The sequence below is a fragment of the Struthio camelus genome, chromosome 8, assembly GCF_040807025.1.
Source record: "Struthio camelus isolate bStrCam1 chromosome 8, bStrCam1.hap1, whole genome shotgun sequence".
In the NCBI taxonomy this organism is placed as follows: Eukaryota; Metazoa; Chordata; class Aves; order Struthioniformes; family Struthionidae; genus Struthio; species Struthio camelus.
In genome coordinates, this window is record NC_090949.1 from 7,013,937 (window position 1) to 7,036,303 (window position 22,367).

The 22,367-nt window shown below is 52.3% G+C and overlaps 1 protein-coding gene across 12 annotated transcripts in view; it reads left to right on the forward strand.

Annotated features, from left to right (window-relative positions):
• Positions 1-22,367, forward strand: part of CACNA1E (calcium voltage-gated channel subunit alpha1 E) — a 173,762-nt gene that overhangs the window by 29,890 nt on the left and 121,505 nt on the right. For all 12 annotated transcript variants that reach the window (XM_068951817.1, XM_068951818.1, XM_068951822.1 and 9 more), the window contains exon 2: positions 2,380-2,836. In XM_068951817.1, the coding sequence (XP_068807918.1) occupies positions 2,406-2,836 (431 nt within the window). In that variant the 5' untranslated portion in view covers positions 2,380-2,405. The remainder of the gene's footprint in view (positions 1-2,379; positions 2,837-22,367) is intronic.

A 22,367-nucleotide genomic window follows, 5' to 3' on the forward strand; every position in this document is an offset into this window, starting at 1 on the left:
TCACAAACGAGGCCCATCCTGTTAGGACGAACGCAGGGGGCTTCGTTTCCTGTAACGACGTTTCCCCTCTCCCCCGGCATGGAGCCTGCTGTCGTGCGAGCGTGTGAAGTTTCCTTGGTTTCATCTCTCGTGCATCTGTTGTCTTGCATATGAAGCAAAATCATTTTGGATGATGGGAGGGGTGCACCCAGCTTGCCCTCCTTTGCCCAGCTGTTTTCTCCCGCCTCGCTGCTGGGTGCTCTGGCGACCATCTCTGTCCCCGCTCTCTGCTTCTTGTGTGCTCCTGCCTGCTTTGCTGCAAACAAGGTGTTCAGATGGGTCTCTGGGTGTCTCTAAACAATGCACTGAGAAGGTATTAAGATGATTGTGTTTAACTTGCTGTGTTAATGCCATGTTTGGGCTTTTAATTCCTCCTTTAGCTCTTTCAGCTGTTGTTCCCCCTGCTTCTCGGTGATTTAGCTATGAAGAGTCTGCCAGCCCTGGTGAGAACATGTTGCCTTGCTCTTCTCTCGGCCCCTTTTTCCCTTTCTCTAGTCTCAGGCAAGCACGTATGTGATGCTGGGGCTGTCTCGTTCCTCGTGGCCTGCAGAAGCGAAGCATCTCCTTTAGCAATGACGTCCTGAATGAATTTCTCTATTCTCCTAAGTGAGAATACAGCGTTTTGCGGCGGTGAGACTTTATGGGGCACGTTGTCAGACAACCGCATCTTGCTGTGCTATTTTGATTAGCTGAGGAGCAGCATCTCTGGCAATCTTCCTGTGCCTTTTCTCTTTGTTGTACGGCTCCCAAATCAAAACTGCACAGATATTTTGGTCCTGCCAGTATCCAGCGTGCTAGTTTTATGTTCAGAAGGGGATGGCTGTCGTAAACAGTCTCCTAAGTATCTGCTGCAGCTGAGACCTGGCTGTCTGCCTCTGCCAGGCTATCTGACAGTCGCTGCTCGAACACGAGGCTGGAGGATGGGACAGATCCTCTGGCAAGGGATGCTCCTGCCTTCTCACCTGGTGTGAGATGGAGCATGGGACATCTCCAGGTCTTGTGTTGCCTGCTTTGAGGACAGGCTGGTGCTCGAATCGCACGGATGTTTCCAGCCTGTGCTGGAACATCCTGGCAGACCTGTAGAAATGCCACCCCTTTTTTTGTGGTGGTTTTTGGCCCACACTAAAACTGTTTGCTGCTTGGGCTGCTTCATACCTCTTGGCTGCAGTCTTTGGGACAGGTGGAGAGAAGGTGCTGAGCAGCAGCTTCATTTCACCAGCTGGCTATTCACCATCTGAACGTGCTTTTTGTTATCCCAACTCTTCTGCTTGGGTCTGTGCAAGGCTTTGGTGGATGGAGCTGGCTTTCAGTGCGAACAGACACCTCTCGGGCAGAAAGCTGTGGGCCCCAGCGCTTTGGGGCAGCCCTATGTGCTGCTGCAGCGGGTGCTGGCATGGTGCATGGGGCCTTAGGCAGCCCCACACGCCACTGCAGCAGATGCCTGCATGGCCTATGGGGCCTTGGGCAGCCCCGCATGTGGCCACCAGCATGGCCTGCCCGGGAGGCAGCGCTGGCTGGGCACTGTGCGAGGGCGCTGCACCATCTGCCGGCACGCGCAGTGCTTGCATCCCTCGGCTTCTTGCTCTGCTGCCTGCTCAGGCTGCACCAGCTGCTACCTCTAACAGGCATGCGAGTGAGGGCAGGTTTTGCAGTGTCCTGCCTTTGGGAGAAAGCATGACCGAGGCTGTTAGGTCTGGTCTTGCTGCAGGGCTGGAAGGGGAAAGCTGTGCTGGAGGAGGCTGCATAACAGGCTTATACTCCCAGCGTGGCTCAGTGCACCCCTCTGCATTTCTGCTGTGTTTCTTATTCTTATTCCCTCCCAGGAGGCAAAGACCTCCAGAAGTGTAAAGTAGGGGTGGTTTAACCCAGGTCTCTTGGGTCTCTTTTCCTGTGCGTGAGACCCTGTGGTGGCTTGTTACGTTGTGGTCTGGCCATGGGCAGTGCAGCAAGGAGCTGTGCTGCGCAGGCTCCCCAGGGCCCCATGGGGGCCTTGCTGCGTGGTGCTGCCCTGTCCCCTGCTCTGCAGCACCCCATGGCCACAGCCTCCCACCCCATGTCCTGGTGGGCTGGGCAGCCACAGGTCCAACGGGTGCAGGGGTGCCCCGAGTAGGAATCGGCCGGCAAGCAATAACGTGGGAGGCCCCAGCCCAGCCTGGGACTGAGTCTCGTGTGCCACATGCCTGGTTCAAGAGGTCTAGCGCAGCAAGCCTGTGAGAAACAGGACTTTTGGTGGGTGTGGGCAGGCCCTGGGAGGACGGGAGGGAGTGGAGGAAAAGGGCAGGGGTGTGCGATTCTGGAGCGAAACCCTGAGCCTCCCCTGTCTGTCTTGTGCTCCTCTAGAGTGATGAACTGCAACAGCGCCAAAGATGCTCGGATTCAGCACGTGCTCCCTCAGCGCTCACACGCTCCCCGAGGCCAGCGCCCTGGCACCGGGCCGGGCGGCTGAGCTGGACGCCGGCTCCCAGCGCTACGTCCTGGCCCTGCCCGAGGAGGAGACGTGGCGCAAGCACCGGCTCGGCCTCATGCAAACCACCCAGTCCTGCAACCTGCTGGAGCCCGAGAGCCTGGCGGAGGCCCTGGTGTCGCGGGCGGCCAGCTTCGATGCCCTCTACGAGCCGCGGCCCCGGGATGCCGAGGCCGGCAGCACCTTCGACCTGGGCCTCGGCCAATATGTCCCCGTGAGCCCGGACGTTATCAAGCGCCGGCGGGGCGGGCTGATCGAACAGAGGGACATCATCAAAGCGCATGAGGCTCACAAGATGCAGAGCACGCCGCAGGCGCGGAGGAAGGAGTGGGAGTAAGTACCGGAGAGCCCCCAGCCCAGGTGGGCAGCCGGCGGGAGCAGTCCCTGCTCCGGGTCCTTCACTATGACGGTGGCTTTGTGGGCGCGCAGAGCCGGGGGGGCGCGTGGGGCCACCGACTCGGCTTGCGGCAATAGGTGTTGCGCCGTGGAGCAGCCAGCGCTAGCTGCGTTAAACCTCCTGCTGTGCCTGAGCCGGGCTGCTCTTCCCCCTGCTGCCAAGCTGATGCTGGAAGGCAGGGAACCTTCTGGAACAAAGCAGATGAGATGACTTTTTTTCTTCCCTTGTTTTTTCTCTCCCCCCAACCTCTTCTGGGTCCTCTTTTTTCTCGTTCTCTGAAAACGTGCCATATGCCAGCTTGACCTGCCCTGCCTCCTGCAGCTGTGCCCTCCAGGGTCCCGCCGCCGCCTGCCAGCGCTCTTCCTGCCCTTGCCCTGGGGCTCGGCGCGCCTGGGCTGGCTCCCGCGGTGCTGGCGCTCCCCCTCGGCCATCTGGGTTATGTTGTTCTCCTGAGGGGGCGAGACTGTGGAGTGCGTTTGAGAGACGGAGCGAGATAACTTTGCGCTGTGCGCGGGAGGCGAGCGTTCAGCCAAAGCGGTCAAGGATGTCCCGGCTCTGAGCTGCAGGGCAGTGTCTGGGAACGGTGCAAAAAGGCGCCTGCAGATGAGGGGGATCCCTAAGTCCTGGACAAGAAGGTGGTTGGTGGGGTGGATAGTTTCAAGAAAGAAAATCACAAAGATCTTCATTTCTGAAGATTGGTACTGAAGGCTTGAGACAGTTTAAGTCAGGGACCAACTTAAGTAGCAGCTGCCTGAGCTGGGAATTAGAAAGCAATGGTGTAAGAAAGAGGAGGTAGAGAGATTTCTAGCTGTTCCTGTTTGAGTGGACTGTTGTAACAGCTGATGCACATCAGCTCTTGTGGACAGTAACCCTAGCAGTGGCTGGTTGGTGATGCCTGTGGAGGTAGAGATTGCACTGGCAATCAAAATGGCATTGGAACTGCAATTGATAGCATCACTTGTGGGATTATGGACAAGAAAGTCTTCTGTTTACAACTTCCTGTAAAAAGATCAGGGTAGTTATCTCTCACCTTCGTGCCTGAGGAGCTGCTGGTGCATGCTGGGACAGTCGTGTGCTGCAGATGTTGAGCTGGGGTGTCTCCATCCCATTTTTGCCTGCTGCTACCTGGTGGGCGGCTCTCCCTCGCAGGAGATGAGGGCCACCGCAGAGCACTGTTCACCTCTGTGCTTGTTGACATTTGGCTAGGAGGCAGTTTGCCTCCCAGCTGGGCTTTTGGATGTGTTTGGAGTCTTTGCTCCTGCTTTTACCATGGCTTGAGTCTTACTGTGAGGGGATTTATATGTAATCCTGGGAGGTGGTCATCCTCTCCTAAACTAGAGCAAGCTGGAGGCTTTAATGAACACAGAAAAGAAAGCAAATGCATGGCAGAGCTGAAGCCTGCTCATTTATTTTCCTGTGATTAACTTCTTTCCATAGCTTGCCTTGGTGTTGCAAGAAAACCCTTGTTCCAGGTCCTGGGTTATTCTCCCTTGCCCAGTGTTTGTTACGCACACAACACTGCAGCCACTTGCTTCAGTCTTGCATTTAAATTACCGAGATTGTTTTCTCCCTCTGTGTCTACTCAGCAAAACTGCCTGGGATAAGCTGCTGCAGAGTACGCTGTTCCACTATTGCCAGTCCAGAACAGCTCGCTGTGTTAGGCGCTTTATTGGGAATAATCGCTGTGCATCACTTGTAAAATACCTGGGCGATGAAGGAGCTGTGAGCCCCTGTTAGACGTGGCATGCTGCGTCAGAGAGATCCAGGTCAGTGCGCTGCTAGTTTGACGTGCTTAGGATTTTTTGGGGGGGCTTTGCCTGATAAAGCACCAGTGAGGGGCTTTGCCTGCAATAAAACTTGTGCTGCTGCTGGCCAGCTGCACCTTTCTTTGGTGGGTCTTCTCCAGCCCTTCTCTGACTCGAGCTTGTGTGTTTGAACCTGGGGAAGTGCTGGGAGAGTGACTCACAAAACCCTGCACAGGGGAAATAAATTGACATATGGGCTTTGCAAGTGCTTAGTGCCTTGTTATCTTTCGCGACCCACTAGGGATGCCAGATGAATAAATCATGGACAGGCAGGAAGCGGAGGGCTGGCCTCGTTAATTGTCGGTTGGTGTAGCGAGTTCCTCTAACGGCTGCTCGCTAATTAACTGTCTTGATGACTACAGCTCTATTTCATTGCAGGGGTATGAATTTGGTGTCCTTCCTGCTCGCGCTGTGCAGGATATGCCCCTTTCACCGCTGTCAGCTTCTCCATCTAGCAGCAACTCGAACACAGTCTAATGCTTCCGCCTTCATTTAGTGTGATGGAAATATGCGGAAGCCTGTGCCCAGCCTCTGCCATCCCAGTGCATGCCTATTAATTGCGTGTTTCCCCAGGCTGGCAGGGTCCAAGTACTGCTGTGTGGTTGGGAATTGGGACTATGGTCCTGCCCACCCAGGGTGAGCCTGGGCCCCGCTGCGCTCCTCTCTGCTCCTCGCCGTGGGTCGTGCTGGCTGCGTGCTGGGGCTGGGCAGTGGTCCATGGCACTGGTGGTGGGAACATGCACTGGGGAGGGGAGATGTTGGGACAATGACAGGGAAAGAGGCTGAAGTGTCTGTATTGTGCTGATACCAACAGGTGGACTTCTAGCCATCTTTGCATTTCTGAACTCTTGGATGCTGGATTTTGTTACTTCAGGGTGCTTTTTAAACAGTTTTGTGGGCGTGCCTGGGGAATTACATGTTAGCCAGAAGGCCCCGCACATCTGCGAGCGAGTGGGAAGTCTGGGCAGTTCTTCCTGTGGCTTTGGATCTAGGTGGCAATGTCCTGGCCTTCATCTCCCTTTCCTCCAGTCTGGCAGCATTTCTGATGGAGAAATGTTTTTCATTCATGTCACAAACCTCCCCTCTTCTGCTCCCCTCCATCCTGGGAAGCAGAAGCAGCATGATGGGAGATACAGGACGAGCCTCTTCCTGGTGCTGTCTCAGGAGCCGTTCTCCCTTTACCAGCCCAGGCTCATTGCTGTTTGGGATCTGGCGGAGAGGCTCCTCCTCGCAGATCCCTATGTCTGCAGCTCTGTAGCCGCGTTGCAGCAGCTGCCTGCCTGCATGGAGATGCTGGAGCTTTGCAGGAGCCCTTGGCATTGCAGGGACGCTAGGCTCTGGGACTGGTGCAGCCCTGTGCGCCAGAGGGGCTGAGCATGCAGCCCTGCAACACGTACCGGAGGCTCCTGTGATGCTCGCCCAGAACCTTTGCCAAAGGCCTTTATGCAGTGCTGAGTGAGTAACCTCAAGGCTGTGGACCCTCTCTGGAACTAGATGGATAGCATGTGAGGGGGGAAAATCAAATTAATTTCCTTATCTATAATTTTATTTGTAATATGATTTCCCTGTGATTTAATTTTCAAAAGGGCCCATCTCGCAGGCGGGCATGCAATGAATTGCCCTGGGGTTTATCTGAAAAGTCTGGCTCTAAATCTGCTAGCGAGGGCTGCCGAGCGTGGAGCTCAGCCATCAGCGTGGGTCTGTTTTCCCTCATGGCTGCAAGCGTGCTGTGTGGCTTTAGTGCTGGTGGGCTGTTGGGGAATCCAGAAGTGGTTGGAGTAGAAAGATACTGGATGTTCTTGTGGGACGTTACAAAATGAGGAAGGGAAGTCTCTCCGTGACTGAATGAAGCTTTGGATACCTGTGCAGGAGAAGGTATGATCAGAAAACTGGAAAAGCAATTGTCCTTTTTCTGCTGGGGGTGGACAGTGATGCTTTAGGGTCACCAGGGCTGCCTCTGCATCTTCAATCTGAAAAAAAGAAACACTAGGCAGGTCACATGGAGCCTGGAAAAAGGGTTTTCGTGGCTCGAAGCAGAGCAGATTGCTTGGGTGTCCATGGCAGACCTTATACAACATGTGGGTGCAAGCAGGATGGCTGGCTTGCCCATAATGCCTTCCCCTTTAGTCAGGGCAGCTTGGCAGGGCCATTTGGTGATGTTGTCCAGCTGGTGCTCTGCTGAAAAAGTCTGTCTCCTGAAAAGTGAGTGGGGCCTTCAGAGAGGCTGCAAAATTCAAGCCTTGCTGCTCCCAAAAGGACTTTTTCTCTATTGCTTTGCCAAAATCATGAGTTAAACCAGTGTGTTCAGGGCTGTTCTGAGAGATCTGCCCCTTGTTCGTAGGGGCAATGCAGTTCAAGGGAGCTTGTGGTTAAACGTTTGGTACAAGCAGTATCCGTCTTGCATGAGTTAAAGCTGACATCTGTATTTGACACTGACAGCTGGCCTGCGAACATCTGTTGCCTTTGTCATGGCTTCAGGAGTGACTCAGTAGCTGTTGGAGGTCTGATGTGACTCCTGCTTACAGCCTCTGGTTCAGATGCCTGCAGCAGAGTGAGCATGGAGAGCAAATGTTATGTGCTTTTTGTTTGCACAACTCCTCTCCAGAAGTATCTTTGTCATTGCAGATGCAGCATTTCTGGCTTGTCACCAAATGTTTGTGCAGCCATTCTTCTGTTTTTGGATTGTAATGAGAGAAGATAAGGGAAGAGAAGTCTTTTTCTTACTAGTGTTAGCTTTGACAAGCCTAATCCCTACAAAGCCTTCAGCTCTTTTGCCTTTTGGTAGCGAATAAATGATGAAAAGTGTGTTTTCCCCTTAAGATGAGCTAAGAATGGGAGGGGAAAATGCTCTTGTCTCCAGTTTTCATGGAGAGACTGAGGCAGGGAGCAGAACCCCCCCCCCCGCTCCCCAGAAAGCACATAGACTGACATCTGCTACTCAAATGCAAGCAGGACAGTGGCTTTGTGGGAGGCTGAACTCCATGAGGAGTGCAAGTACTAGTCCACTTTGTTCCCATCTAGGTGTATAAGGGAGCCTGAGCTCAAGGCAGGAGCTAAACCAGGTTTTCCAGAGTCCCAGCTCGAAGCCCTGGCTGCTAGCCCACTGCTTGCTTGCTAGGATCAGGGATGGAGGCATGCAGGGATGTCTGCTGTGGCTTAGCAGGGGCTTGGGGCGATGCTGCTGTGTGAAGGGGTTGTGGGGGAGTTGCTGGTGTCTTTGCCATGTTGGGACTATGGCTGAGAGAGAGCGCCCAAGGGAAAGCGCTTTCCTTTGTCAGAATATGCAAATAGAAGATTTGTGTTTTTTTCCAGAGTTGCTGCTGCTTCTTATCTGACAAGACAGACAGGCAGGACCCACCTTATAAATTCTCCAGCTTGAGACGAGCCTGAAGCAGAGTTTCTGGTGCACAGGACCCAAACCGGCCTTGCATGGCTCAAAGCCACGTTATACATGTAGATTTGTAGGGTTTAGTATGTATAATTTGAGCAGGAACGTAAATTGTGTTCAGAAGAGCCCTCACTTTGGAACAATAGCTGCAGTGAGGATGTGGCAAAGAGCCTGATTTTCAGAACTCAGGCAGGGAGTGTTGGAGCAGAAGAGATGGTAGGGAAGGTGGTTGGATCTGGGTGCCAGAGGGCACTGTGTAGTGGTGATGGTGTGGAGGTAGGTGCTGTACTTTGGTCCTGGAGTGTCTGATGCTCAGCGATGAGGAATGGCAGATTTCGGACTCCAGTGGAAAGTGTATTCTGCTCACGTTACAGTACAGTACTCCTAATGGATAGGGCTGTTATAAGTGATCCAACTAATACAGCAGACCGCTGTTGCAGCCTTTGGATTGTGCTCTCCCTGGCTCATGCAGCAAAAGTTATTGGAGCCGTATCTCCTGTTGTCTGGTATTCATGGTGCGCTCTGCTGCCTGTGCCTTCTGAGGCTTAGTGAAATCACTGGTGTGCTGCCTTAAAATACTGTTGGATTCCCCAAAGCTGGAAGAGTCATGTTTAAGCAGAGCAATATGCTGGGGAATGGCAACTAGCTAGTTCTGGTTGCACCTGCAATAGGTACTGCCATACCTGTAGTATCTTAAAGTTAATTGGTTTAATGATACAAACTTGTTAAATTGTGTAATATGATCTGCAATGAGATCCCATAGCATGTTTCTGTGGTGCATGGGTCAGCTGGACAGGAGAGCTTTCTGTTACTCACTCCAGATCTGCACCTGGAATGCTAGACCACCTGGAGTCTGTTATAATGGAAGCTTAATATTGCAGTATCATCTGGCTTCATGCACTTATATTGGAAGAAGTAAGAGAACAGAAGTTGTCAAAAGAAACAGCGTGTAGCTAACAGTTCTCAGTGGCTCTTTATGAATTGGCAGTGTCTGCCTGGTTACATGCACGCTCTGCATCCCAGATTACAAATGAAGCTGACTGGTGTTCCCTCGCCTTGGAGCTGAATGGGACAAAAGCCCTCTTGATGTGTACTGGGCTGCCAGCTTCATCCTAGCTTCTAATTCTTCTGTTGTTTTCTTGGAAACAGGTGGTGGTTTGGCCTTGGTCAGTGATAAGAGTTGTTGCTTGGCAAACTCGCGTCTTGGCCTATTGTCCTGTAAATCATGGGGCTAGACCTGGCAAGTCCTTAGCTGTGCCCAAGGCAAGTCTAGGACTGCTCCCTCCTTCATGTGTTGCTTGTGAACTGGGGCTGGTTTTCCTGCAACGTGACCCAGGCTGATGTAGTGTCCCTTGGTCTGGCCCTCCTTTGGCCTGTTGCTGCTAGGGAGTGGACAAGCCCCAGAATGGCTCCTGTAAAACATATCTGCTGAGTTGGTATCACAGATGCTGGTGGCTTTCTGGCACAGCTCTGGGAGGTGGTAGACCTGGTGGATGCTGCCTCCCTGCTGCAAGAAGCAGCCCTGCTTTCTCTTCCTCTCAACTCGTTCCTGCCTGGAATGGTTCCTGCTTGTGGTTCAGCAGGAGGCTGCATGGTGCTTGCGTGGTCCTGCGGGAGAGGCAGTGTAGGGATGAGACTGAGGGGCCAGGGAGGAGATGACTAGGAGAGATTGGCCTGCCTCCTCTGAGAGGGGATGCCTTCCCTCTGAGTTCCCTGGTGGGGGTTGGATGCTGTGACTGAGAAGAGCTATTTAAGTGACAGAGCAGTGCTGGTGCAGGAGCAGTTGGATATCAGCTACCTCTAAGGAGTTGAATGTGGATGTTCAGCTGCTGGAAGAGGGAGGCAGTGAGGAGCCTCCTTGCAGGACTTTGATTTTTTTTTTCCTAGCTGCTCGTTACGATGGCTGCAGAGCTCTTGTCTCACCAAAGGATGCAAAGGGAACTGCCTCTGTCTGCGCATGCTCTGCCTTGGCTTCTTATCCCCTCCCCTAAATTGTAAGCTCTTGGGAGGGAATGTTGGAAAATTCCTAAATTTTAGAACCTCTCTTTCAGTTCATATTAAAGTACAGCTAGAGGAGTATGACTTGCCAAAAGTTAAAAAGGTCCTTTAGTGTCTTCATTGGCCTACTATGTGCAGGCTTGAGGCTGTGGGACTTTTACTAGTTTACCTGTTGAGTTTTTCTATATACGTATTACAATATATGGTGTATTTTCTTTTGTCTCTCTTGTCACTCCTTTCTGGCTCCAAGCTGCATACTGGAGAACTTGTGCTTGGAGATGATCCAGCAGATCCCTGGCATAGTTCTTTAATTCTCTTGATGGCTTGGTAGTTGCACAGAAAGAGCTGCTCTCACTGACTTCTTTGCATGTCTGTCATGTAGCCAGCCCTGTTTGTGCTCAGTCATTTCCTGAGATTGGCAGGCAGTGGTGAGAGTTGACCGCTGCACTGATGCCTTGTCCTTTGATTAACTCGCAATTTATTGTAACTGGATTTTGGGTTCCTTTCCCTGGGTTTAAAGCCCCCAGCTCCTGGGATTACGCAGGTCTCCTCTCCCATGTGTCTGAGACTTTCCTGTGGCCTCATTCCTGGAGGGATGTAGACCCTCAGCAACTGAGAGGGTGAAGGTTGTCTCTTCGAGGCCTTATCTCTGAGTTGGAGAGGCTGCAATTGTCATCTTGGAGCCTTCTGGAGCGCAGGCTCAAGTGCAGAGTTTGTTTCAGCCCCGTGATGATGGGCAGGAGGCTCGGGGCTGGCTCCATGAGGCCTTGCACCTTGCTGGGTAGGTGGGAGCTTGGTTCAGGCCTGATATCCACCTTGCTGCAGTAAAATGAAAAACTGCACACCACTTTGGGCAGAGTTCTGGAGAGCAAGGCATGGCTCCCCTCAGAGGCTTGCTCTGTAAGCTGGGGGCTCTCTGTACCTGAAGTTCCAGGGCTTTGTCTCTTTCATATGTGAATTTTTCAGCACTGTATGATGCTCCTTGGGGAAATACAGCTGTGGCATTAGCATGATAGAACCCAGCCCACCTGGGGACTAAATGACTTTCATCTTCTGCTCTTTGTTCTCACCTGCAGGTGCCTTATCTGTGCTCTCTGCTGTTCTCCAGTATGCTCTGTCCTCTCTCTATTGGTGCCTGTCACCCTCCCGAATTCCTCTTTCCAAGACTCTGCCCTGGAAAGCGGAGGACTCTCTTCCAACAACTCTGCAGTGCTGGTCATTGTCTGAGGTAGCTTCGCCATGTCCTCCTCCACCTCGTGCTCCTGCTCAGACATCTCTCCTACTCTGACATCTCAGCTCGGCTGCCCAGTAAAACGTTTGGAAGCTGAGCAAAAAGGTTGGGCCAACACCGGCAGCTGGCAGGAGCTACTGGGGGCTCTGCAGACAAAGGCCCTGAGATGTCAGTGACCAGCAAAGCTGGTACCTCAGGGCATCCTTCAGGGAGATATATACACGTCTCACATGCAAGTCCTGTGCAACTTGGAACAAAGTGCTTAACCTGAGAGCCTAGCAGGGTGTGTGTCTTGGTTGGGATGACTCTCCCTGCTCATGTTTCACCCAGTAAGAGTAGCATACAAGTGATGGAAAGGGCTATGGATGTGCTACATCTGTTGCTTATATTGGGGGCAGTGAAGTACAGCTTTGATTATAGTAACTTGGCCTTTGACTTTGGACAACGATTGAGTGGTGTATTTCTCCCAGAGGCATCTATCCTGGACCTCCGTGTCCTTTCTTCCCTTCCCCTTGCTCCTTTCAATAAAGATCAAGGTTTTGATACACAGGGAGGTTCCGTTTTCTGAACAGAATGAACTTTAATTCTGCTTGTCCCAAGAGTAGCATGGAAATAGCGATATCTTCCCTTAATTGCCTCAGTCTGGGTTTCTGGCACACCCCAGAGGAATTCTCTTTCCAGGTTAATTCAGGTGACTTTGTAAACCTCGCAAGGGTTGGGAGGAACAGGGATCTCGGAGGGGTGGGCATTGACCCTGGAGCACTCAGAGGTCTGTCAGCAGCATGGACAATTAGTCAGTCCCCGCTCTTCTGCGCTGCTGAGGCCTCTTCCAGGGAGCTTGGCTCGTTAGTAACTGGTTGCTGAATGCGGATGACAAGGCGGCTCCCAGTGGATGCTTCAGCTTGGGAGCTGCTGGCTAGCTCTTTGTCACCGTTTTCTGGCACTTCTCATTATTGCTTCCTTTGCTGGCATCTCTGCTGCTGTTGGTGGTGTCAGAAAGCTTCGTTATCACATCTTGGGTCTGTTTTGAAGCCATGGCCTGTGCTGAGGCACGTGAGCTTCTTATTCTGGCTGTTTTCTTTATGATTCCCAGGAATCAGCCTTCAGTGAAAGCTTCTCCCTTGGCCTGAGGCAGATCAGGGCTCGGAATCGTAGAATGGTTGGGGTTGGCAGGGACTACTGGAGTTCATCTGATCCAACCCCCCTGCTCAAGCACAGTCACCTGGAGCAAGTTGCTCAGGACTGTGTCCAGTCAGGTTCTGAATGTCTCCAAGGACAGACTCTGTAACCTTTCTGGATGACCTTTTCCAGTGTTCGATCACCCTTACATTAAAAAAAAGCTTATGTTCATACAGAAATTCCTGTGTTTCAGTTTGTGCCCATTACCTCTCCTGCTCTCACTGGGCACCACTGAGAAGAGTCTGGCCCATCCTTCAGATACACATTGATAAGATCCCCCTGGAGCCTTTTCTTCTCCAGGTTAATTAACCCTAGCTATCTCAGTCTCTCCTCATGTCAGATGTTCCAATCTCTGAATCATCTTTGTGGCCCTTTGCTAGACTCACTCCAGTAAATCCATGTCTCTCTTGCCCTGAGGGGGCACAGCAGAGGACCCAGCACTCCAGATGTGGCCTCACCAGTGCTGATGAAGGGGAAGGATCACTTCTCCTGGCCTGCTGGTAATGCTCTGTCTAATGCAGCCCCGCATGCTATTGGCTGCCTTTGCCATGAGGGCACTTTAGCTCGTGTTCAGCTTGTCCACCAGGACTCCTAGGTCCTTCTCCACAGAGCTCCTTTCCAGTAGGTCAGCTGCCAGCCTGTACTGGTGCATGGGGTTATTCCTCCCCAGGGGCAGGACCGTTTCTTGGTTGAACTTCATGAGGTGGTTCTCTGCCCGTTTCTCCAGCATGTCGAGGTCCTTCTGAATGGCAGCACAGCCTTCTGGTGTATCAGCTACTCCTTCCAGTTTTGTAGCATCTCCCCACACCAGGCTCTGTGTGCAGGGTTCAGTGCAGCACCCTAGGGGACAGGGGCTGGAAGAGGGCTTCTGGTACACATGCATGCAAAGAAACTTCTGGTATTTAATGCCCTTGTTTGCACCCTCTCTCTCCCCTCTCTCTAATCTGTTTGTCTGTCCCAGGAAGGCTCCAGCTAGCTTTAGGTAATTCCTTTCCAGCCTCTGAAGTGCATGTGGTTCAGGCTACTTATTATTCACGGTTTCTAAGATGTAGTTTGTGGGGGGGGGGGGGGGAAACCTGCTTAAATTATAGAATCATAGGGTAATTCAGGGTGGAAGAGACCTCAGGAAGTCATCTAGTCCAGTCAGACAGTAACTTATTTTTCAGTAAATGCAGTGTTTTTCATTTTAAAATGATAATTTCTTGCTGAACACTCCTAAAATTGTATTTGTTCAGTTTTCTTAATTTCAAACCAGTTATTTCTCAAACTTGTGAAAAATTTTTGAGAATTTGGTGGAAGAAACAGCTGTGAGGATTAGTGCACAATCTATCCTGAGCAAAACTTCTGCCTTGCAGGCTTGCTTATTATCATGGAAATTGCAATTCCACGTAACTACACAACTGAACACAGTAGATGGTGAAATTTCTGGTTTATGTACGTGTGGAAAATGATCTCGATTCAACTTCTGAAAGGCTGTGACCTTTTCTTTTGTACTTGTCAGTCAGCCCTTTCTGGTGGCAAAGGAATTTGCTGCATTTGTGCATGACGAACATTAACACCCAACTTTGACCACTTGCTCTGCCTGATTGCTGGAAAAAATCAGGCAAAGTTAGAAAGGTCCCTGAAGTTAAACCAAAGCAGCCTTCAAATGTGGCTCTTGGTTTCCCAAAGCAGCCTTTAAACATCAAGGGAGTGTTTCTTGAGAAAGCAGAGAGAAAAGAAATGCATTCCTTGTCTTTACCTCTGGGCACGCTTAATCAGGAAGTTCATGTGTTGTCTTCTCCTAGCCTTTCAGTGCAGCGTTGTGGGTGTGTGGGTCACCAAAACTGCACTGCTGTTTCCATTGCTTTGCTGGTTTTGAGCTGATTCCATGCACCAGCAAGGCTCCTTGCTCTTTAGGTGGGAGGAAACATGTCAGCGCTTGCCCTCAGCCCTGTGGGATTACAGTGCAGGAGGAGATCAGCGTGGCTGGCATCATCTTGTTGAAAGAAATACTTGAAAGTGTCAGTGCTACAAGGCTGATCTTTCATGGATGAAGCTAACCAGCTGCAGGAGGGTTTGCTTGACAGGAAACAGCTTTCCTGGTAGCTAGGAGCATGCTGCTGTGATGGATGTTGCGGTAATAAAACACGCATCGGCTTTTTGAGTTCTTATACAAAACAAGTCTATTTTTTCCCTGGTTGGAGTTCCACGGCGGTGACCTTTTTTCCACTGCAGCTCATAAGACAGTAAAACAGTGGCTAGCATGCTGCAACTGTCTTCTCCATGTGTTTGCTCAAGTGGAAATAAGCCTAGCAAACTTCCAGTGAACTTTCTCCCATTGAAGGATTTCGCAAAAAAAATGACAAGACGTGCTCAGCCATGCTCATCCAGGGATTTGTGCGGGCGTTTGCCTGTGCAAAGGATCTCTGGCTGACCTCTTTCTGGAACTGAAAGAGGAGTGTTTTTCACACCTCCCATCACTGAGTAGCTTTCAAGGAGAGGTTTTGCTCTTTGGCCTCTTCTCTTTCGCAGGTTTGGAGCATGCAAGCAGCATCTCCCTGGCAGAAATCCAGGCACGGTGTTGCCGTGGCTCTTTGAGCATCAGCTGCTCAATGGAAGTTCAGGCTTGCAGGAAAACTTCAACAGCTCCATCTCTTCCTGGCTCTTGTCCTGACAACGTAATTTTTACTGTAGCCACCCTGTTTGCTAGCAGACAAGTGTGATTATTTCTGAGAAAGCTAAGCCTGTGAGTTTGGTTTTGTGTTGAGGATGGGATTACCGGTTTTCTGGTCCAACTGTATGCTTTTCTTTTATTGTTGAGGTTATTTACAGCCCAAAGGCAGGAGATACCAGCAAGCAGGAAGACTGAGGTATCTTGGTTGCTGTGTTTCTGCCTGTGTGAAGTCGGGCAGAGGGTCAAAGACTGCAGAACAATTATCAGACATGGAGAGCCAAAAGCTTGCCTGCCTTTTGGGAGGGGAAAGAGGAGATCTGAAAGAAGAAACTCTCTTGCTAGCTTTGGCAGAAGATGCTGCTGGGCAGGGGAGGGGCGTGAGGATGCTGGTGGAGAAAGTACAGGCGTATTCTTTGATTTGGGTAGCACAAAGGTTGAAACAATGCACTTCTCATTCCCTATCCAGACCTTTGACAGTCTAGAAATAAGCTTTCTTCCATTGAACATTAAGGCCGGCCATGGGGCTGTTTCCTCTGAGCTGTTTCCTTGTCCCTGCTCACACATGATACTCTGGCCCTGCCCCCCTTCCTTGGTGGGGCCAGATATCTCTCCCCCTTGCAAATGCATTTTCCTCAGCCGCCTCTCTCTAGGTGGCCCAACCCTGCTCCTTTCAGAGCAGCAGGTGATTCTCAGATATCCAGTCTCCCTAATTTTTGCTTTTGGACTCTCTACTCAGCCCATCTTTCTGGAAACATGATGCCCAGGACTGGACTCAGCTGAGAGCTGGCAGGGTGGAAGGGTAAGGTCTTGTGCCACCAGCTCGGCAGCTGCTGGCACAGGCTGGCTGTCAGTGTGGGGCTGTGGGCAGGCAGTGGTGGCCCTGGCCCTTCCCATCCCATACGGTGGGTCACGCAGTGCCTCAGAGGATGGGGATATGGGGATGGGACTTTGCTAACATGATGGAAACACAGGGGCTGACAGAGAGCTTTCTCCAGGAGGGTGGGATTGCTGGGTGCTGCTGGGATGTGGCTGTGAATGCTAATTAGTGCCTGACTTGCAAGACTAAATAAAGCAGCAGGGCACTCCAGGCAATTTATTAATGGGTGATTATTTCAGGCCTCTTCAGCTGAGCTGCGAAGCCTCCTAGCCTAAGGCAGAGAGAAGCAGCCTGAGGAGCCACAGTTGCTGGAAACGTTTGATGTTGGAGGGTTTTGTTGGGAAAGAGAAAAGCTGGGAAGGGGCAGGCTGGGGAAGGGAGCTTTCTCCCTTGCGTGGGGTCATTGCAGGCAGGACGAGGCGAGAGGGGTGAGCTTGGGAGCTGCCTGCCCGCCCCGGGGCTGGCAGTGATCCCTACCACCCAGGGCAGCGGTGCTGCTGAAGAGCTGGGCAGCAGGTGGTCCCAGCAAAAGGCAAAGCAGCGGCGATTCAGGGGCTTCCTGTGTGCTGGCACACGAGGTGCTCTCTGTTCCCTGAGCGTGGGACAGGCGTCCCACCTTGCATGGGGACGTGGCCTTGGGGTGGTGCAGGTATGAGTGGTGTGAAGTGGTGCCCCCTTTGCTGCCCCGTTCCCCAGCTGTGATGGGTCGGGGTGGATGCGGTCTTACCTGGGCTCATTCAGCAGTGGGTACAGCCATGAGGCAGCATGCTGAACTGAATGGGAAAGCTGTAAGAGTCACCTCAGCCCTGAGATGAGCACAGAGCTTTGAATTTCCTATTTCCCCTTGCTATCTATGTTTTATATTCTAGAAGGGTAAGAGTGTAACATGAGAGAAATTTCTATTAAAATCTCCTGTGTGCCTTGCTCGAGCCAGCTTCATGCTCAGCATAAGTAAGGCCCTGCTCACCTCTAGTGCTGTTGGTTTTGGTTTGGGCCTTTGGGAGAGCCCAAAGGACTGAAAAGCCTGTGGGGAGGCTGGGGAGCACAGCCTGAAGCTGGAAACAGAGGTTGCTCATAGCACAAATACTGAAAGCAACTCCCCTGACCATTCCTGGGTAGGAAGCACAGTCCAGCTGTGTTCGCATAAATGCACAGGACTGCAGGATTTTTGGCTGCCCCATAAACCTCTTCTAATTCTTTCAGCTTGTGAGCGTTTGGTTGCTGAATCACCCTTTAACTGAAGATGCAGTGTCCGCCTATTTTATTAGTGGCTCCAATTGATGAGATGCTCCAGTCCCACAGCAATGCAGTGTGGGGGAACCATCCTACTTCAGGCTGTGTTGTATGGAGAACCCTGTTGGTGTCTTCAAGAGGTCTGAGAGGCATTTAAAAGATTATATATATTTGTATATACACACATATACATATATCTATCCCCCTTCCAAGCTAGTGTACTGCACTGAAGCACATGTAGGGGCGAGCACAAAAAGCAGGTTATATATAGTGCCTGATCCCTGTTCTGACGTTTTGCCTGACTCGTGGAGACACCTTTAGCATATCTCTCCTAGCTCTCCTTTGTGATGGATGTCACAACAGATCAGCCAGTGGGAAGCCCGTGCGAGTGTGTACTGCGGAGAGCGCAGGAAGAGATGGAGGTGCGTGGGTTTGCCTGCGAGCTCTGCCTGGAGCGGCCTGAAACACACGGGCAGCTCTGACTTCTCGCCTCTGCAAATGCTGGGGACTGGCATGTCTGTGGGGTGCTGTGAGACATCCTGGGGTCTCAGGATGCCATTTTGGATGGTCATCACCTGGGACCAACAGGGACCAACCTTTTCATGTCACTCTTGCATTTCCTTGTGAGAATCTTGCTTGACACCTGAGAACTGGTAAATGTTTTTTAAAAAAAAAAAAGGCAGGGGGGCAAAGATGCTTTGGGCCTGCTTCTCTCTGTTAAACACTTACAGAGCAAAATCTTTTGGATGTGAAGGCCATGCCGTTGGCACCAAACGACAGCCTGACGCAAGGCTGGGGGCAGGCTGCTGTGGGAAGGGGCTGCGTTGGCACAGATGGGGTGGCACGCTTCAAGCTGGGAGCTGCTGCGGCGCTGCCCCTTCCTCATCCCCTCTCGCCCTTGCAAGAGCTTGGGGGGAAGAGGTGACAACCAAAACCTGCTTCCTAAGGGTTATTCTTCTGTCCCAGGAAAGATGTCTTTATGGGATTTTTATCCCATTGATTTTAAAGATGCTGAGATCAGGTGCTGGGCTCCCAGGTCTCTGTGATTAAAAGCAGCAGTGCTCATGGATTCTGGTGGGTTTGATGCTGTTATGTAGCAAGTTACACTTTTAACTTAGTGGTTTAAAGCTTTTTCTCCTGCCGCTGCTTTGTGACACCTGGCACGGCTGTTTCATGTGAATGACCTAAAGGAGTTTGGAGTAGTGGCACTTGCTTAAATTTGGATGCATAATTTATAGCTTGGTATGAACTTTCTTGGCTTTCTCTAGTCTTTCAGCTGCCTAACTTCTCTGTGCATACACGATGCTGCTGGCCCTGAGAAGCCAGCTCCTCAGGCTTGCCTGGGTGACATATCCAGGAATTGATCCAAGAAGATGCTGCATCTCAGTCATTAGCACTGAGAAAGGCAAGTCCCCTAATGAGGGAGGCAGTCCTGGGGGTGAGTAGGATGTGAGAAGTACCATTACTGAAAGAAGTGAGTTGACAGCAGAAAGGAAATACTTGTCCTGGGCTGGAATGGGCATGTGTTAATCCTCCAGGGAGGAGATGGATCGGCGCCTTTTCTGCGGTAGGGAGTATGTTGTGCCTCCTTGGAACGAAGATGGTGAGCGGGGCCCTGCATCCATGGGCAACGAATGCTTTTGGGTTTGCTTCAGCTGAGGATCTGGCCAGAAATGGCTTCTTTGGCTCATGCCTTCTACAGGTTTGTCCCAATAACGGCATGTCAGCTTTGGGTGCGGAGTCTACCTGGCTGCAGCTGTGCTGGCAAAACTGCTCGGTGCAGTGCCAGGAGGAGAGGAAGGTCTGGTCTGCGCTGCCGAGTGCGGTACTCTCCTCTAGAGATATCATCCATAAGCTGCTTGGACCTGCTCCACCAGCATCCCAGCTTCGCTGAGTGCCTATGAGCTGTGCTGGACCATGGGCCTTGGTCCTCTGCCTCCCTGCTGTGGAGGCAGTCTGCCTGGCAGGCTCTGCTTCCCCTTTGTAAGTGGGGAACATGTTCGTTTTTTTTTTTCCTGATGCTGTAAGTAATTTGTTGGTGGAAAAAACTTATATTCCTGCATAGTTATAAAAATGCTTCTGAGTCAGAGTTACCCAGTCCTGATTTGAAATTTGGCCAGAGCACTGTAGACGATTCTCCTTTCATCCTATCTTTTTTAGTATAGCTAAAGCATTATTTTAAAAAAAGCAAAAGCCACTTTCTAATATGAGTGCAGCCCATCAGAGATGCTGGGAATATCGTCAGTCACTGCAGCCTTCGGCTTAAACTTTCTGAGCAAAGTGGGGCTGAGCAGAGGATGCACTTAATGCTATTGCCCATCCTTTGGGGAGCTGCTCATGCTCAGGCGCTTCCTCCCCTTCTGTCCCTGCTGACGCTGTGCCCAGTGATAAGTAGGTGGTTTGGGGTCCTTGTGAGCCGGGTGCAGCACCAGAGCAACTGCCCTGTGTGATGGGCTTCCTGCCTGCAAGAGAAGAGCTGTGCAAAGGATTGCAGTAGATGCATGGTGGCTCTGTTGGCCTCAGGTCCATCAAGCCTGATTCAAAACACCTTGAAGCTCAGAGGAAGAGCAGGCAGGGGGTTTGGATCAAATCAGCCTGATCCCAGCTGCAGGAAGCAAATTTCTGTGACTGAGGACTGATTATCTGCAGCAGTGGGAAGACAATGTGTGCTTTTGGCCCTAGCTAAATGCAGTGGTGTAGGACCCAGGCGGAGGGGGAGATGGGTGTGCATTGCACAGGTAGTGCACAGCCGTTTGGACTGCAGTGAAACGCACATAACCGCTAGATGGCAATCCTGGCATGGTGAGAAGCGTTTTCGGAGGCATGCCAGCCTGTCTGGATTTATGGAGAGGTGGCAAGGACCACCCCTTGCCTTGTGCATCGCGATCCCTCCCTGCGATGCTGCAAAGCCCCTGGGCAGCGAAGAGCAAGGAGGGTTTAACATGGTGGGACGTGCATGGCTTTGCAGTCTAGCGGGGCTTGGAGCGAATCTCAGCTGCCTGACTCTGGTTTCTCGGGCTGTGCTGCCAGAAGTGCTGCAGTAATGCTTGAGGTGCCCCAGTATCGCAGCCGCTGGTGATGCTCTGGGGCTGGGCCCTGCTCTGGGAAGCAGTAGCCCGTTTCCATTGCTGCTGGCAGTGTGGGGCTGGCCCCGCTGTACGGGGTATCAGCGTAGCTGGGGAGAAAAAGCAAGGAGGGGACCTGTATTCCCGTACTGCACTGCTCCAGCCCAGCATGGGGAGAGGAATTAGCCCTCCTCTGTAAAAGATAGATCTACCCAAGCTCCTTCCTGTCCCAACACCCCTAACTGCCCTATCTTCTTGGATTTCCTTTGTTCACAAAAAAACATAGCTGGCTCTGAATTTCTTTGCCATGTTGAATCATGTAAGCATCAGCCACGCTTCTCCCTGACTCACGCATCCCAGCGCGCTAGGGTGAGGGTCAGGACGAGAATGGCAATAAACATCCTGGGAAATAGAGCCTGTGTCTCTTGGCATAGCTGGGACCTTTTTGCTTTCAATCTTCTCTTGTGGAGCTCCCCTCTCATAAATATCCCATCCTTTAACACTGGCTGAGCAGGGGAGAGGCTCACAGCCGGGGCGGCCTGCGCTTGTGCTTGCAGCAGTGAATATAAACCAGAGAAGAGGGCAAAGCCCGGCCGGCGCCGGGAGCGGGGAATACCGTGCTGCCCCAGAAGCGGAGGCATCCAGGTAAGATGCACCTCTTTGTTTTGAGGAGGGAAGAAAAACACTACATCTTCCTTGTCAGGCCTCCACCTCAGCCCCTTACACCTCTCTGGAGGCAGGAGCCTGCTGTGGTGCCCCTGAGCCGGTCAGGGAGGGCGATGGCCTGAGTGGGGATGCCCGGGCAGATGCTTGGCTGTGGGTCCAGGTGAACAGAGCAGCCTCGATGGGACTTTGCTGCGGCCCTCCAAGCCTTTTCTGTTTCCAGAGCTGGGAGCTTTGTGGGGCTGAGGATCTGCTCCTGGCAACCTGCTAGGCTCCAGGCTTAATTAACAGAGGCTTAACGGGTGGAAAAGGTCTGTCCAGCCACATGGGTGCACTTGCTGAGAAAGCTCGCTGACCAGATAAAAGTTTGTTTTTTTTTTTTTCAGAGCAAGGTCCTGGGGTCCCCTGACCTCTGCCGTGCAGGGGTCTGCTCTGCGCCCCACTGCAGCGTGGTGGTGGTGTAGCTGGTGAGGGTATAACCAGGGGGTTCAACAAACCCCATCTGCTATAAAGCTTCTCAAAGGAGCAAAGGCAACGAGAGACCCCGCAGATGGGCATCTTGGAGCGGGTGGGCTCTTGGTGTCTGGCTGAGTTTGGAGGGAATCATCCTGCAACATTTTACAAATACTCCTCTGTTATCCTACTGAAAAGGGCCTGATCCTTCGTGCTCCTCACCCAGCCGGTCCCAGCGCTCCAAGCAATGTCCAAAAAGTCAAGAAGTGAGCCCTGCCACCGTGGCCTTCAGTTATGTTAGCGCCTGCAGAGCGGGGAAGTCTGCTGGATGCTGTCAGGCTGCACACCAGACGAGTTGCCCTTTACGGGGTTAAGGGCTTGGTTTTTTGGAGTACTCTGGAGCGTTTGTGGCTGCTGCCCCGCAGCTGTGGGGCCTGGGGCGAGCAGTAGCTGCTGTGCTTGCAGGCAGGTTGCTGCTGTTGAGGTGGGCTGGGAAAGAGTATCGTCCTTCGCTGCCTGCGGCCTGATGCTATGGGGCACATGGGGTGTCTTCTGTGGCCAGCTGGAGCTGCGAAGGGTCCTGCCCCGTGGAAAGGGTGGGTAGTGAGGGCCAAAGGCCCTGGAGAACCCCTCTGAGACTGGGTTGAAGGGAAGGGGCAGGAGCTCCTGCGTGTGCAACTGTGGGGGCGCGTGGGCATACTGAGCAGGTACGGGGGACCTGGGCTATCTCCCTTGGGAGCTGCGAGCCCTCTAGCACGTCCCCCTGTCCCCTGCATGTGGCCAGGAGGGCAGGATGGCTTCTCCCAAAAGCTGGTGAAGGCACCGAGCGCCATGGGTGCAGCACAGCCGCCTCAGCCCCTGCCTGTACCCCGAGGGCAGGGCGCAGCACCCCTGCGGTGCCGCTCCTCTGCCTGTCCCT